Here is a 13106-nt window from a genome sequence, read left to right as displayed (position 1 = left end):
AGTCAGATATTGTACAGAATACACGCAGAAGTCCCAAACTTCTGTGAGTGTAAGAGTGCTGTGAGTCCCTGAACACTTTCCCAACTGTTAGGAAGCCAGAAGGAAAAGCTGTTAGCAGAGATGCCACACTTGAGGGGCACAAGAGCCTGGCAAGAATGTAGCCAGATCAGTGCCCTGACTCTGGCTCCATCACTGCTGCCTCCGTGTTGGGGCAAGTCGCTTGATCAGTGAGAATAACCCTTGCCTGCCTGGAATAGAAACTTCACCAAAAGGACTTAGCTTTTTCCCTCACATAACAAGAAATCCGTAACTCAATAGCCTAGAACAGAGACAGCTACTTGCTGGCTACTTCCAGCTCTTTTCTTCCCAGTACTTAACTTGTGGTATTTGGCTTCATGGCCTCAAGATGGTTACTCCACTACCAAGCATGCTTCCTGCAGGTAATAAGAGCAAAACCATCTCCTGCTCTGGCTTTTTTCACTTGGGGGAAATAGAAAGCTTTCCCAGTGACTTCTCCTATACCTCATGATCTCATTTTGCACACACATTATTCCATCTCTGTCTGTCTCCCTCTCTCTCTCTCTCTCTCTCTCTCTCACACACACACACACACACACACACACACACACAGACTTAACCACCTGCACTACCAGAGACTGGGGAAAAGGTTAGTATTTTTAACTGGGTGCATTTGTGGTCCAAACAATAAAAGTTTGGAAGATGAGAGAATGGATAAGCAACTGGCAACAGAAAGCAGGTTCACTGGTTCATTTTTTCCAATGGGGATGGCCAGACCTTGGTGGCAGAGGGGAGAGACAGAGTGTGCACCTGTCTAGGACCCAAGCCCCAGGTAGGGGGGGTGGATTCCTGTCTGTCTTGTTATTGTTGTATTACCAGCACCTAGAATAGTGTCCTCAATAAGTACTTGGTGAATGAATGAAATGAATGGCGGAGACAGTGCTCAGTACCCAGGATGCCAGTTGGTACACTGAGGGAATACAGTGATCGTCATTGCTCTTGTTGTTACCAAGTCCTCCTGTGTCATTTTCCAAGGCTGGTAGGTGGCGAAGAGCAACTAGCAGAGGCAAGCATTCTCAAGAGAGGTATTTACCAAGGTGGTCTGAGAATGGGGTCCTTAGCATTATCACTCCTGAGGAGGGAAAGTTATTGTACCTTTTCCCGACCTAGGCAGCAGAAACGTTTTAACGTTCAACTCTCAGAGAACCAATGTTTCCTTAATGTGTGAGTTGTTATAAAAATCCCAACATGGAGTTAAGGTATCCAGGAAGTCAAAAAGGTTCAGGAAGAGACCTTGAGTTATTATCAAAATAAACAGTTTTATCCTTGAGTGTTAGTGCTAGACTAATACTTAAAAAGAAAAGAAAGTGTAGTCGTTCAGTCTTATCCAACTCTGTGTGACCCCATGGACTGTAGCCCACCAGGCTCCTCTGTCCCTGGAATTCTCCAGGCAAGAATACTAGCGTGGGTTGCCATTCCCTTCGTAGGGTCTTCCAAACCCAGAGATCGAAACCAGGTCTCCTGCCTTCCAGGCAGATTCTTTACCATCTGAGTCACCAGGGAAGCCCAGTTCCAATCCAGCCATCTCACTGTTCAGATGAAAAAGCTTAGAGCCTGAGTTTCTCCAAACAGCATCACTAATTCTAGACACAGTTATAAGGGAGCCCTAGCTCTTCCTAATATAGGTCTTATTACATACTACATACTGTCCATCACTACTGCCTACTATTGCTCCCCAGTTTATCCTGCCCATCTGTTACACTGTCAGTGATGGAATAGCCTTTCCTTTGAGAGACCCCAGCACAATTACGACATTGCCCTCCCTGGCACTGGATGCACTGTGATCATGGGACAGGACCCCACCATCTGCTCTGGCTCCCTTCCTTTTTCTTTTTTTCCTTTTATGGTCTATCAACCTCTTACTGGTCTCACCCTGTGCCCTCCTAAAACCACTTCTCTAAAATTGCTGTTACCACATCACCAGAGACCCCAGAACTGTCAAATCCAATGAACACACTTTTCTGAATTTATCATACGGTAGCACTCTTCCCTGGAAAATCCCATGGACGGATTGCAGTCGGACGGTCGCGAAGAGTGAAAGACTTCACTTTCACTTTCATGCATTGGAGAAGGAAATGGCAACCCACTCCAGTGTTCTTGCCTGGAGAATCCCAGGGTCGGGGGAGCCTGCTGGGCTGCTGTCTATGGGGTCTCACAGAGTCGGACACAACTGAAGTGACTCAGCAGCAGCAGCAGCACTTCTGAAAATTTTTAACCGAATAATTCCTAACATCAGAAGAGAAATTTCATGAGCCCCAGGGAATGTGGAGTTCCAACCTGAAGCCACAGCCACAGGCATGAAATAATTTGAAATCTCATTTTATCTTAAGAATTCAAGTAAATTTTCCATGCTATCCTTTCACATGAAAATAATGTGGTTTTTTTTCCTTCAAATATCTTTATACAATTGATACTCAAGGGACATGCTTGTTTGAATCCTGTGGCTGCACATTCCACCTGGCACTTGGGTTTGGATTTCATAACCCTAACTAGCGTCCCTGGAGTATCTCTCAGTAGTCAGTGTTATCCCCAGGTGAGGCAGGAACTGAATAAGACCAAAGGCAAAGGATAGTGGCTTCTGTAAGCTGCATTTACTCTCCAACCTCTTCCTTCTCACCTCCCTCCTCATTTTGCCTTCCCCTGGAGAACAGAGGAGGCTCAGAATAAAAGGAATAAAACACATACACCAGGCATTTGGGCTGGCTGAACTGCAGCCTTGTTTAGTCCCAGGGGCTGGGCTCCCATCCAGGGAGGACAGCAGACCACGAGAAATTCTCCCAGTCAGTCTGGTGCAAGCTGCCAGGAAAGCTTTTTCATCTGGGGATGGCATATTCACTCACCCAGGAAGTGACATTCAGAGGCCTGTATTATCTTGCTCAGATCTCAGAACTTCTTTTCTGGAAGGGGGTCATACTCCATCCTCGGAGCAGTCCTACTCCCGTCTCTGTATTCTGAATGCTCTGTCCTGACAATCAGGTTTTACTCCGAACTGGAGAACTGCCTTTTGGGATAGATCTTAGATCGCAGTTTATGCTTGAGAATTTTTCCTTCCCGTTTCATTGAGATATACTTGATATATTGCACTGTATAGGTTTAAGGTGTATTGCATAATGATTTCATTTACATACATCAAGAAGTGATTATCATAGTGAGTTTACAGACCGCCCATCCTCTTATCTAAACATAAAATTAAAGAACAAAACCTTACCAGCTCAAATAAGATGTGTGCGTGCTAAGTTGCTCAGTCATGTCCAACTCTGCAACGTCACGGACTGTAGCCTAACAGGCTCCTCTGTTCATGGATTCGCCAGGCAAGAATACTGGAGTGGGTTGCCATGCCCTCCTCCAGGGGATCTTCCCAACCCAGGGATTGAACCCAGGTCTCCCGCATTGCAGACAGATTCTTTGCCAACTGAGCCACAAGGGAAGCCCAAGAATACTGGAGTGGATAGCCTATCCCTTCTCCAGGGGATCTGCCCGACCCAAGAATCAAACCAGGGTCTCCTGCGTTGCAGGAGGATTACCGGCCGAGCTACCAGGAAAGCCCTAATCTCTTTTCTAGATCTTCTATTTCCTGAATCCCAGACTCATATTGCAATTCCATAAAGGGCTCTTCACTTTAATATTCTATGGGTGACTCAAAGTCAATACTTCTAAAATTAAACTTGTTGTCTTCCCATAAAAACACCCTCTTTATCTTATCATCATTGTCTATCCACATGTTTACTGAAACCGCTTCCTGAGATATGCCTGGAGTTATCCTCTTCATCTCTTACAAGGTCAATGTACGTTTTTTCTTCTCTCTTCTTCATCCTCCCTGATTTTGCTCTCATGGTTATAACTAATATCTAATGAACATTTGCACATGCCAAGATAGACACATTACATATTTTAACTCATTGAATCATTAAACAACCCTACCATTATGATTATTTCCTACTATAGATGAGGAAATTAAGAAACAGAGAAATCAGGTAATTTTCCCAAATGTCACATGAGTAAATGGTAAAACCAGAATCTGATACCAGGCAATTGATTTGAGAGCATTCTCTCAACCGCTGTAACATTCTACTTTAGCCTCATTATTTATTTCTTGTATAGTTATAGAAGCCTCTCAATTGGTTTCTCTTTTCCTATCTCCCTAACTCCTCCCTCAAATTCCATTGTTCAGATAACTAACTCCCACAGCAAACTTTCTAAAATACAGTCTCATCATGTTAATCTGCTGCCTAAACTCCATCAGTGCTTCTCCATGACCTTCAGGTTAAAGTTCCAACTTCTTAATGATGCACAAAGTCTCCCATGGTCTGGCCCCTGCCTACCTATACAGCTTCTGCTGAAACCTCCCCCCAGGTGTGCCAGCCAACTGAGATCACTTGCAGTTTCTGAGCAGAACTTGCTTCCTCCATGCATCTCTGTGCTTTTGTACTTCCTCATAGCTCCTACTTCAAGGGTAGACTCTTACGGAAAGAGTTCAAAGTTTCTCAAGAGCAGAATGGCTCACCCTCTGTATTTATAGTTACTGTCATTCTTTTCCCATAGCATGCTAAATGGAGTTTACTCTTCTCTATCCTTTGCTGACCTTCATAAGTCCCTTGAGGGAAGTGTTGATTCTTTTTCTCTGCAGACCTACCAAAGTACTTTAGGGCATGCTGGTCACTCACTGGCTTTCCCAGGTAGCGCAGTGATAAGGAATCCACTGCCAAAGAGCAGGAGATGCAAGAGACCCCGGTTCCATCCCTGAGCCGGGAAAAGCCCCTGGAGGAGGAAATGGCAACCCACTCCAGTATTCTTGCCTGGAAAATCCCATGGACAGAGAAGCTTGGTGGGCTACAGTCCATGGGGTCACAAAGAGTCAGACATGACTGAGCATGCACCACCACAGGCACTCATTAAATGGCTATCAAATTAGGATGAACTAAATAAAGACTATAACTGCTTCGTTTCCTTTTATGCCACTTTCCTAAACAAGGCCTCTGATAGGCTTTTGGGGCATCATTGGTTTCACCCCAGATCACCTATCTGCGAGGGAAGTTCATCTAGAAGTGGGGTCAGAATACTACATCTTAGGGATGGACATGAGAGTCTGGAGGTAAAGAAGAGGTGGGCCAAGAAGAAAAACATGAATCTGTCTACATTAGTGAAGGGAGCAATGTGCCCCACAGGATAGTGATGCCAGGACATAAAATGTGTTCAATAATCCTGAGAGTTGTTCTTAACGGAGATAAGTAAGTGCATTTTTAAAAGTGCATTTTCTTCCTCCTTTTGCATGGCAGGTATTCTGAGGGGAAGCCAGTGTAGAAAGTCTTGGGATGCAGAATTTTTTAAAAAGAAGCACACGATAGTTATATTTATTTCATAGGATTCTGGTGCTTTTGTGACAGATATCCAGGAGGGAAATTACCTTCGCCGATCTTGGCTCAGTCCCTTCTCCACTCTTAATCATCCCTTCAAACTCACATACAGTAGCAGAGCAGTTGTCCTTCACCACTGAAGAAACGCAGCCCAGAGTTACGTTACCGTGGAAACAGAATCTTTTTTTTTTTTTTTTTGCTGCAAGACACGTCGCTTCATCTGCACTATTATGAAGCAGAATACATTGGTAGGGCTGGGAGGGGAATCAAATATTCTGCCTGCCAGTATTGTGCTTGGCCTCTGGGTGAATAGATGACTTTCAATTAGAGCGCTTAAATATCTTTTAACCTTAATCATTGTTATTAGAGGCCCAACAGAATTTTACTTGGAAAAGAGTAAAAAATTCAACTCTGCTGTTCAGGAGAGAGCTATAAATTTTTTCAAGCTAGAACATTTCTCTTAAAGAAAATACAAGACAATTTACAATTAATGGTTTCATTGTGTGTAAAATAAATGCCTTTGTCCTTTGTGTTTTGACTTTCTGACTTGATCCCATTGTGGATTTATGAGATGGTCCAGACCTCTCTCTTCCTTTGTCTCTACTCTAAGCTGCTTTGTAGTGAACATACATATTTACAATTTTCTCTGGCATTGGGCTGCAGGTATTCAGGTTCACCCTTACTGACTTACTGCCAAGCCCATCTGAGCCTTAACTCCTGAGCCCAGCCAAAGCCCTCGCTCCCATTTGCTGCCTGCTGCAGTGACTGGAAGGCTTGCCTTTTTGCCTTTTTTTATGCCCAACCCTAAATTTAGCCACTGTCCTATTTTATTCTCTCCTCTTTTAACTACTGTCTTTTCACTACTCTCTTTTCTTACTATTTGTGTTGCTAACTGTAGTGAAGGGTGAATCTACAAGACCTTCACTGGCAAGAGGATCAATTCAGTAAAATCCCAAAAATCTAATAAGAAGCCCTCATCCCTTCAGTTCCAAAAATGCTTCCAGTCACTGCATTTTCTTACAAGTCCAAGAAAACATTAAAAAAAAAACCCCAAGTAAAACATATACACACATGCAGAGTCTAACTGTAATCATAGGGAAATCCCATAAATGAAAAGAAAGAAACATCTTTTATTAGTTGTATTTAAATTAGGAAAATGGGCTTCCCAGGTGGCTCAGTGGTTAAGAACCTGCCTGCCAATGCGGAAGAAGTAAGAGATGTGGGTTCAATCCCTGGTTCCAGAAGATCCCCTGGAGGAGGGCACAGCAACCCACTCCAGTATTCTTGCCTGGAGAATCCCATGGACGGAGGAGCCTGGTGGGCTACAGTCCATGGGGTTGCAAATCGTTGGCCATGACTGAAATGACTTAGCATGCACAAATTAGAAAATAGCATAACACTTTATAATACTTTAAAACTATTAGTATCTTAGTAAAATTAAAACAAAAATAAACAAATGGAACATAATTAACTTAAAAGCTTTTGCATAGCAAAGGAAATCATAAACAAAATGGAAAGACAACCCTTAGAATGGGAGAAAATATTTGCAAATAAAGCAACCAACAAGGGAAAATCTCCAGAATATACTAACAGCTCATGAAATTCAATATTAAAAAAAATAATAATCAAAAAATGGGCAGATCTAAATAGACTTTTCTCCCAAAAAAAGTATACAAATGAGCAAAAAGCACCTGAAAAAATGCTCAATATCACTAATTATTAGAGAAATACAAATCAAGACTACAATGAGGTATTATCTCACACTGGTCAGAATGTGCTTAGCTGATCAGACATATCTGACTCTTTGCGACCCCATGGACTGTAGCCCACCAGGCTCCTCTGTCCATGGGATTTTGGAGGTGAGAATACTGGAGTGGGTTGCCATGCCCCTCCTCCAGGGGATCTTCCCGAACCAAAGATCGAACCGAGTCTCCTGCATCACAGGAGGATTCTTTACCATCTGAGCCATCAGGGAAGTCTTGCCATCATCAAAAAATCTACAAACAATAATGCTGGAGAGGGTGTGGAGAAAAGTCTACCCTCCCACGCTGTTGGTGGGAATGTAAAATGGAGAACAGTATAGAGGTTTTTTAAAAAATGAAAAATAGACTTATCGTATGATCCATCAATCTCATTTCTGGGCATAGATCCAGAGAAAACCATATCTCGAAAAGATGCATGTATGCCAATATCCTTTGTAGCACTATTTACAATAGCCAAGACATGAAATTTACCTAAATGTCCATCCACAGAAGAACAGATAAAGAAGATTTGGTACATATATACAATGGAATACTACTCAACCATAAAGAAGAATGAAATAAGGCCGTTTGCAGCAACATGGATGGACCTAGAGATTATTATACCAAGCGAAATAAGTCAGACAGAGAAAGGCAAATCCCACGATACCACTTATATGTGAAATCTAATTTTAAAATGATACAAATGAACTTATTTACAAAACAGAAACAGAGTCACAGATCTGGAAATTATACTTATGGCTATCAAAGGGAGAATATGACTGAAAGTGATAAATTAGAAGATTGAAATTAACATATTAACACACTACTATATATAAAATAGATAACTAACAAGTACCTACTGTATAGCACAGGAAACTTTACTCAATATTCTGTAATAACCTATATGGGAAAAGAATGTGAAAAAGAATGTGTGTGTATATATATATACACACTAGTCATTTATGTATGTAACTGATTCACTTTGCTGTACTCCTGAAACTAACACAGCATTATAAATCAACTACACTTCCATAAAATTTTTTAAAAGTTGAAGAAGTAGTGTTTTAATTCTGGAGACAGTAGAGCAGCATTAGAAAGCAAGTGACATATATGGAGGAACTAGTCGGTGCCAGCTGATTTTACATCCACATCTCATTTAATTCTCAAATTCATCTCAAGTGTAACTATTTTCTCCATTTTACAAATGAAAGAAGTAAGGCTCAAATAGATTTTTTTTAAGTCATTCCTGTAGTCACCACACAATCCTAGACAATGATTTCTGATTCTGACTCCAGTGTTGCTGCCAACTGTGTCCAGCATCCAGCAAAACTCTCCTATGGGGAGGGCTAAAATCTAAGGAGAAAATGAGGAGAATGTGGCCTCTAATCCTGGCTCTCCACCTCCTGATAGAACTGTGGAAAAACCATTTATTTGTTTTGAAGTTAGATTTGTCCATCCTTATTTAATATGGATAAATAAGCCCCTTTCTCCTCATATGTATAAGGATTCAAGCAGTTAATGTAACCAAAGTATGTTGAAAATCTAAAGGGCACTTTTATTTCTGTAGGAAGAATGCCTTTGTTATTATAATAGACCCAGATTAGCAGTCCATATCACTTGCAATCAGTTCAGTCCTAATCATTATCAGTCCCAGATTTGCAATGTTTTTGAGAGCAGATCTATTACATATTTCTTCTGTGTTTCCCAAATCCCCTTAACACAATTCTGGGTTGGATAGTGGATGCATTTTTATTAGATGAAGTGACAATTAAGTCAAACTACTGTCCAATATGTACTTGAGCCATCAGTGATAGATCCCATTTCATCATATATCAAAAAGGACTCCTTAAATGCCTGGACATAATTAGCCCAAAATTGCTTTATGAATAGTCAGAACACTGGTTTATAGTATTATCCAACTAATTTGTGACAGGAATGATGGCCAATTTTCACATAAGAGAAAATAGTTTATTTTCCTCAGCTTCATTGCATATGTTTCAGACAAACTCAGGAAATGTTAGTAAAATAAATAGAAAAATAATTGACCTAGAACCTGAAATTTCACTCTCCAAAAATATCTCTAACTAGTGGTAAAGAATCCACCTGCCATTTCAGGAAACATAAGAAATGCAGGTTTGATTGCTGGGTTGGGAGGATCCCCTGGAGGAGGGCATGGCCACTTGCTCCAGTGTTCTTGACTGGGAAATCTCATGGACAGAGGAGCCTGGCAGGCTTCAGTCCTTAGGGTCACAAAGTAAGTAAGTGAAGTCGCTCAGGCTTGTCCGACTCTTTGTGACCCCGTGGACTGTAGCCTACCAGGCATCTCCCTCCAAGGGATTCTCCAGGCAAGAATACTGGAGTGGGTTACCATTTCCTTCTCCAGGGCATCTTCCCAACCCAGGGGTTGAACCCGGGTCTCCTGCATTGGAGGCAGACACTCTAACCTCTGAGCCACCAGGGAAGATATCATAGGGTCACAAAGAGTTGGACACAACTGAAGCGGCTGAGCATGCATGCACTCACTCTAACAAACTGACAATATCTGCTCCATTCTGGGCATTTGCTATCTATGTATTGTAATCTGAACGTTGCATACACTATCTCTTTAATTTTATAATGACCCTAAGAAACTGGATCTATTAATGTCTCTGTTTTATAGATGAGGAGATAGATTCAAAGAGTAAAAAATAACTTGTCCAAGTCATAACCTGTCCAAGTCTGTTGCACGGCCTGGCCCGTACCATACAGACTGATTCTAAGTGTAGCCTTTAACGCATGTCAAAGAAAAACCCACAATGTAAGAAAAACCCACAAAGTAAGAGTCGTGAGTTTTAGTTTTATTCAGGGACTTACCGAGGGCTCTAGCCCAGGAGATGACCTCTCAGTGGCTCTGAAGAAACTATGCCAAAGAGGGGGAAGAAAAGCCAATTCAAACATGATTTTGGGAGCTAGGACATACATGCAATCAAGCATACATCTTGGTAAAAGATTGTTACTAGTCACAAAGAACAGATATTCCAAGTTTTTGGTGCTTTTCTATGAATGGCAAGATGCAAGAGTCTGGGGTCATTGAAATGCTTCCTGAGACACACACCCAACTATCAAAGGGCCTGTTTATCCAAAGCACCAAGTGCCTCAGGTGATTTTTCATCCTGAATTCCTCTCAGGGTGGGCATGAGGACAACCCTCGTAGAAGCAGGTGGTGAGGGATGCCCTTTTTCTTTGTTTACACCAGGACTATGTTTATACCAGCCAAGTGCATGATCTGAGAAAACCAGCTTTCTTTTGCTACCCATCTTCATTAAGCTCATTATCCTTTATTTTATAAAAGAAAAGAGGAAAGGGATGAAAACAGAAGAGAAGGAGGACAGTGCAAAGAAAAAGAAAAAAAAAGGGAGAAAAGAAGGTGATTCAATGTTGTCTATTGCTCCTCACCCCCCAACCAGGACTAACATGGGCATAAAATGCAGCCCACCCAACTTTTTAACACTAATCAACATTGTTGTAAAACAAATATGCAAAGTGCCGGTTTGGTCTGACTTGATGTCATCTTGCCTTTGTTTTGGATTTATCAGGAGAAGTATTCTTGCAGATTAAAGGGCCACTGGAAGATATTTATAAAATCTACTGCTATCACCACGATGAAGCGCATAGTGTACTGGAGTCCTATGAAAAGGAAGAGGAGCTGAAACAACATTTGAGCCTCTGTATCCAGTCCTTAAAGTAAGGCCTTTTCAAATGATGGTTTCCATGCACTCTCAGTCGCCTAGCAGGGAACATTTTAACTGGATGTAGATGAAAGGTCTCCCATAAATCTTATGTTTTATGAGGCTTGCTGGGAGCGCTACTTTGTGTTCTCTTGATGAAAAGCTGACATGCCAGAAACCCTGATTGACTTTCTTTTTTTCCCCTGCAAGGATGACTAAAAATAACACAGGAAAGATACAGGGCTCTGTAGAGATAGAAAAAAATGCAATATCAAAAAATGAAACATAGAAGAAAAGCCCTTCTTAAGGCTGTGGTTACTTGTCTGCTCCCACCTAGGTCAAGAAATAAGTGGAAGCCGGTGTGTCACCATTGTCACGGGAGCACGTCGAATAATAGAGCTAGGGGATATCCCAGGACCCTCTGAATGCCCCTGGCCGCTCAGAGACTGAAGGGCCCAAGGGGAGACGCAAAGACAAGTCAGGCCCTTTTAGAGATAGTTTCAGGAAAATTAGTTATGCCTTCTTCTTCTCTAAATTGTTCATGGGAAGTGCTACGTAATGTACAGTGTTGTTGTTTTTTTTTTAATCTGGTAGAAATATTTGTTTGCTATAAAAATCTGAAAAAGGAAGTTCCCTGGTGGCCTGCTGGTTAGGATTCCAGGCTGTGGCCCAGCTTCAATGTCTGGTAAGAGAACTGAGATCTTGCAAGCCACATACATGGACCCCCCCCAAAAAAAAAAATCTGAAAAAAATACATTAAAAAGCATGAATAAAATAAGAAAAATAACCCTTACTATTCTATCTATTAATTCTTTACTAACCATGGATTAAGGACTTCCCTGGTGGCTCAGACGGTAAAGCGTCTGCCTACAATGCTGGAGACCTTGGTTCAATCCCTGGGTCGGGAAGATCTCCTGGAGAAGGAAATGGTAACCCACTCCAGTATTCTTGCCTGGAAAATCCCATGGACGGAGGAGCCTGGTGGGCTACAGTTCATGGGGTCGCAAAGGGTCGCAGACGACTGAGCGACTTCACTCACTCACCATGAATTAAAAACCACAGTTTGCTCTGTTTCTGATCCTATTTGTATGCATAAATATGAAGACATATTGGGTTGATTCTTATAAATGGAATTGGTATCTGGCTTTATCTACAGTTTTCTACCAAATGAAGTTTCAAGCCAAAATGTCTGCCCTACTGTACATCCTACCAAATGGTTCTATTGTGGTTTTTCACTTCTAAGGTTTATCCATTATCAAATGGTCTTCATTAGGCTAAGAATGAACCAAGCAGAGTGCTATGGTATTTAAATCAATGCATCCAAACCCGTCTGATCCTCCCCTTTCCTATACTCTCTTGTAGGGGCAGAGGGTGGTCCTGACATAGTACAACTGAATTAGAGTGAAATCAGGAAGCTAAATGAGACTGCTCTGGATAATGCCTTTCCAGACTGGAACTGGGGCTGAAAATGGGTTTAAAGTGGACCTGACAAATTTCTTAAAATTAACTTTATTGCCCTCTACTGGCAATTAAGTAACTGCAGTTCTTTAACCATTTTTCATGCTGTGGAAAAATAACAATTTTGAGTCACTAAATTGCAAGCATTTACATAGTCCTTGTTATAGCAAGCTTTGATCTGGTTCCTGAAAATACAAAAATAAATCAGTCTTTGACCCTGCTCACAAGCAGCTCAATATGATTAGGTAATTCTTAAGACAATATGCAATGAGTAATTTCAGTTCACTATTTCTCCATTAATTACTGTTTAGTTCAGTGTTAGCAAATCAGTTTAGGTAAGCTTTAAAGCTGAAGTATCCATCTTAATAAATTCATATATTAGAAGCAACATCTAAATTTACAGGTACTTTTTCCAAAGAGGAAATAATAGTTTTATCCTCAGTGTAAAGGACGACCTTTCTTATCTTAAACTAGTGACAAGATCCAATAAATGTGTATCTTGAGTCATTTTCCTTCTTCAGTTTCCAGGAATAAAAGAGAGAGATCTTACAACAAGTAAAAAGTAGCACCTTGAATCCTCACTCCAATCCCAACCCCAGGACTGGAAGTCCATATGGGGAGAGGATGTAGTTTATTTTGGCACGTGCTTCTGACAACTGACCAGAAGTGAAGCAGTCTGTTCAGAGTGGGCTGCACAATAGCTTTTGAGTCCTAAGAGGAAGAAATTAACTCTGTCAGAATAGTCCTTCAGTCAGTATAGATCAGGA

At 41.4% G+C, this 13106-nt stretch overlaps 1 protein-coding gene across 1 annotated transcript in view; it reads left to right on the top strand.

The window, feature by feature from the left end:
- The window catches only part of ARHGEF38 (Rho guanine nucleotide exchange factor 38), a 147373-nt gene that overhangs the window by 82365 nt on the left and 51902 nt on the right, over positions 1 to 13106 (top strand). Inside the window, exon 4 of the mRNA XM_005681342.3 lies at positions 10750 to 10897. Coding sequence (XP_005681399.2) covers positions 10750 to 10897 — 148 coding nt within the window. The remainder of the gene's footprint in view (positions 1 to 10749; positions 10898 to 13106) is intronic.

The sequence above is a fragment of the Capra hircus genome, chromosome 6 (genome assembly GCF_001704415.2).
Source record: "Capra hircus breed San Clemente chromosome 6, ASM170441v1, whole genome shotgun sequence".
Taxonomy (NCBI): Eukaryota; Metazoa; Chordata; class Mammalia; order Artiodactyla; family Bovidae; genus Capra; species Capra hircus.
Note: the sequence above shows the minus strand (reverse complement) of the source record. Positions and strands in the feature narration are given on the sequence as shown.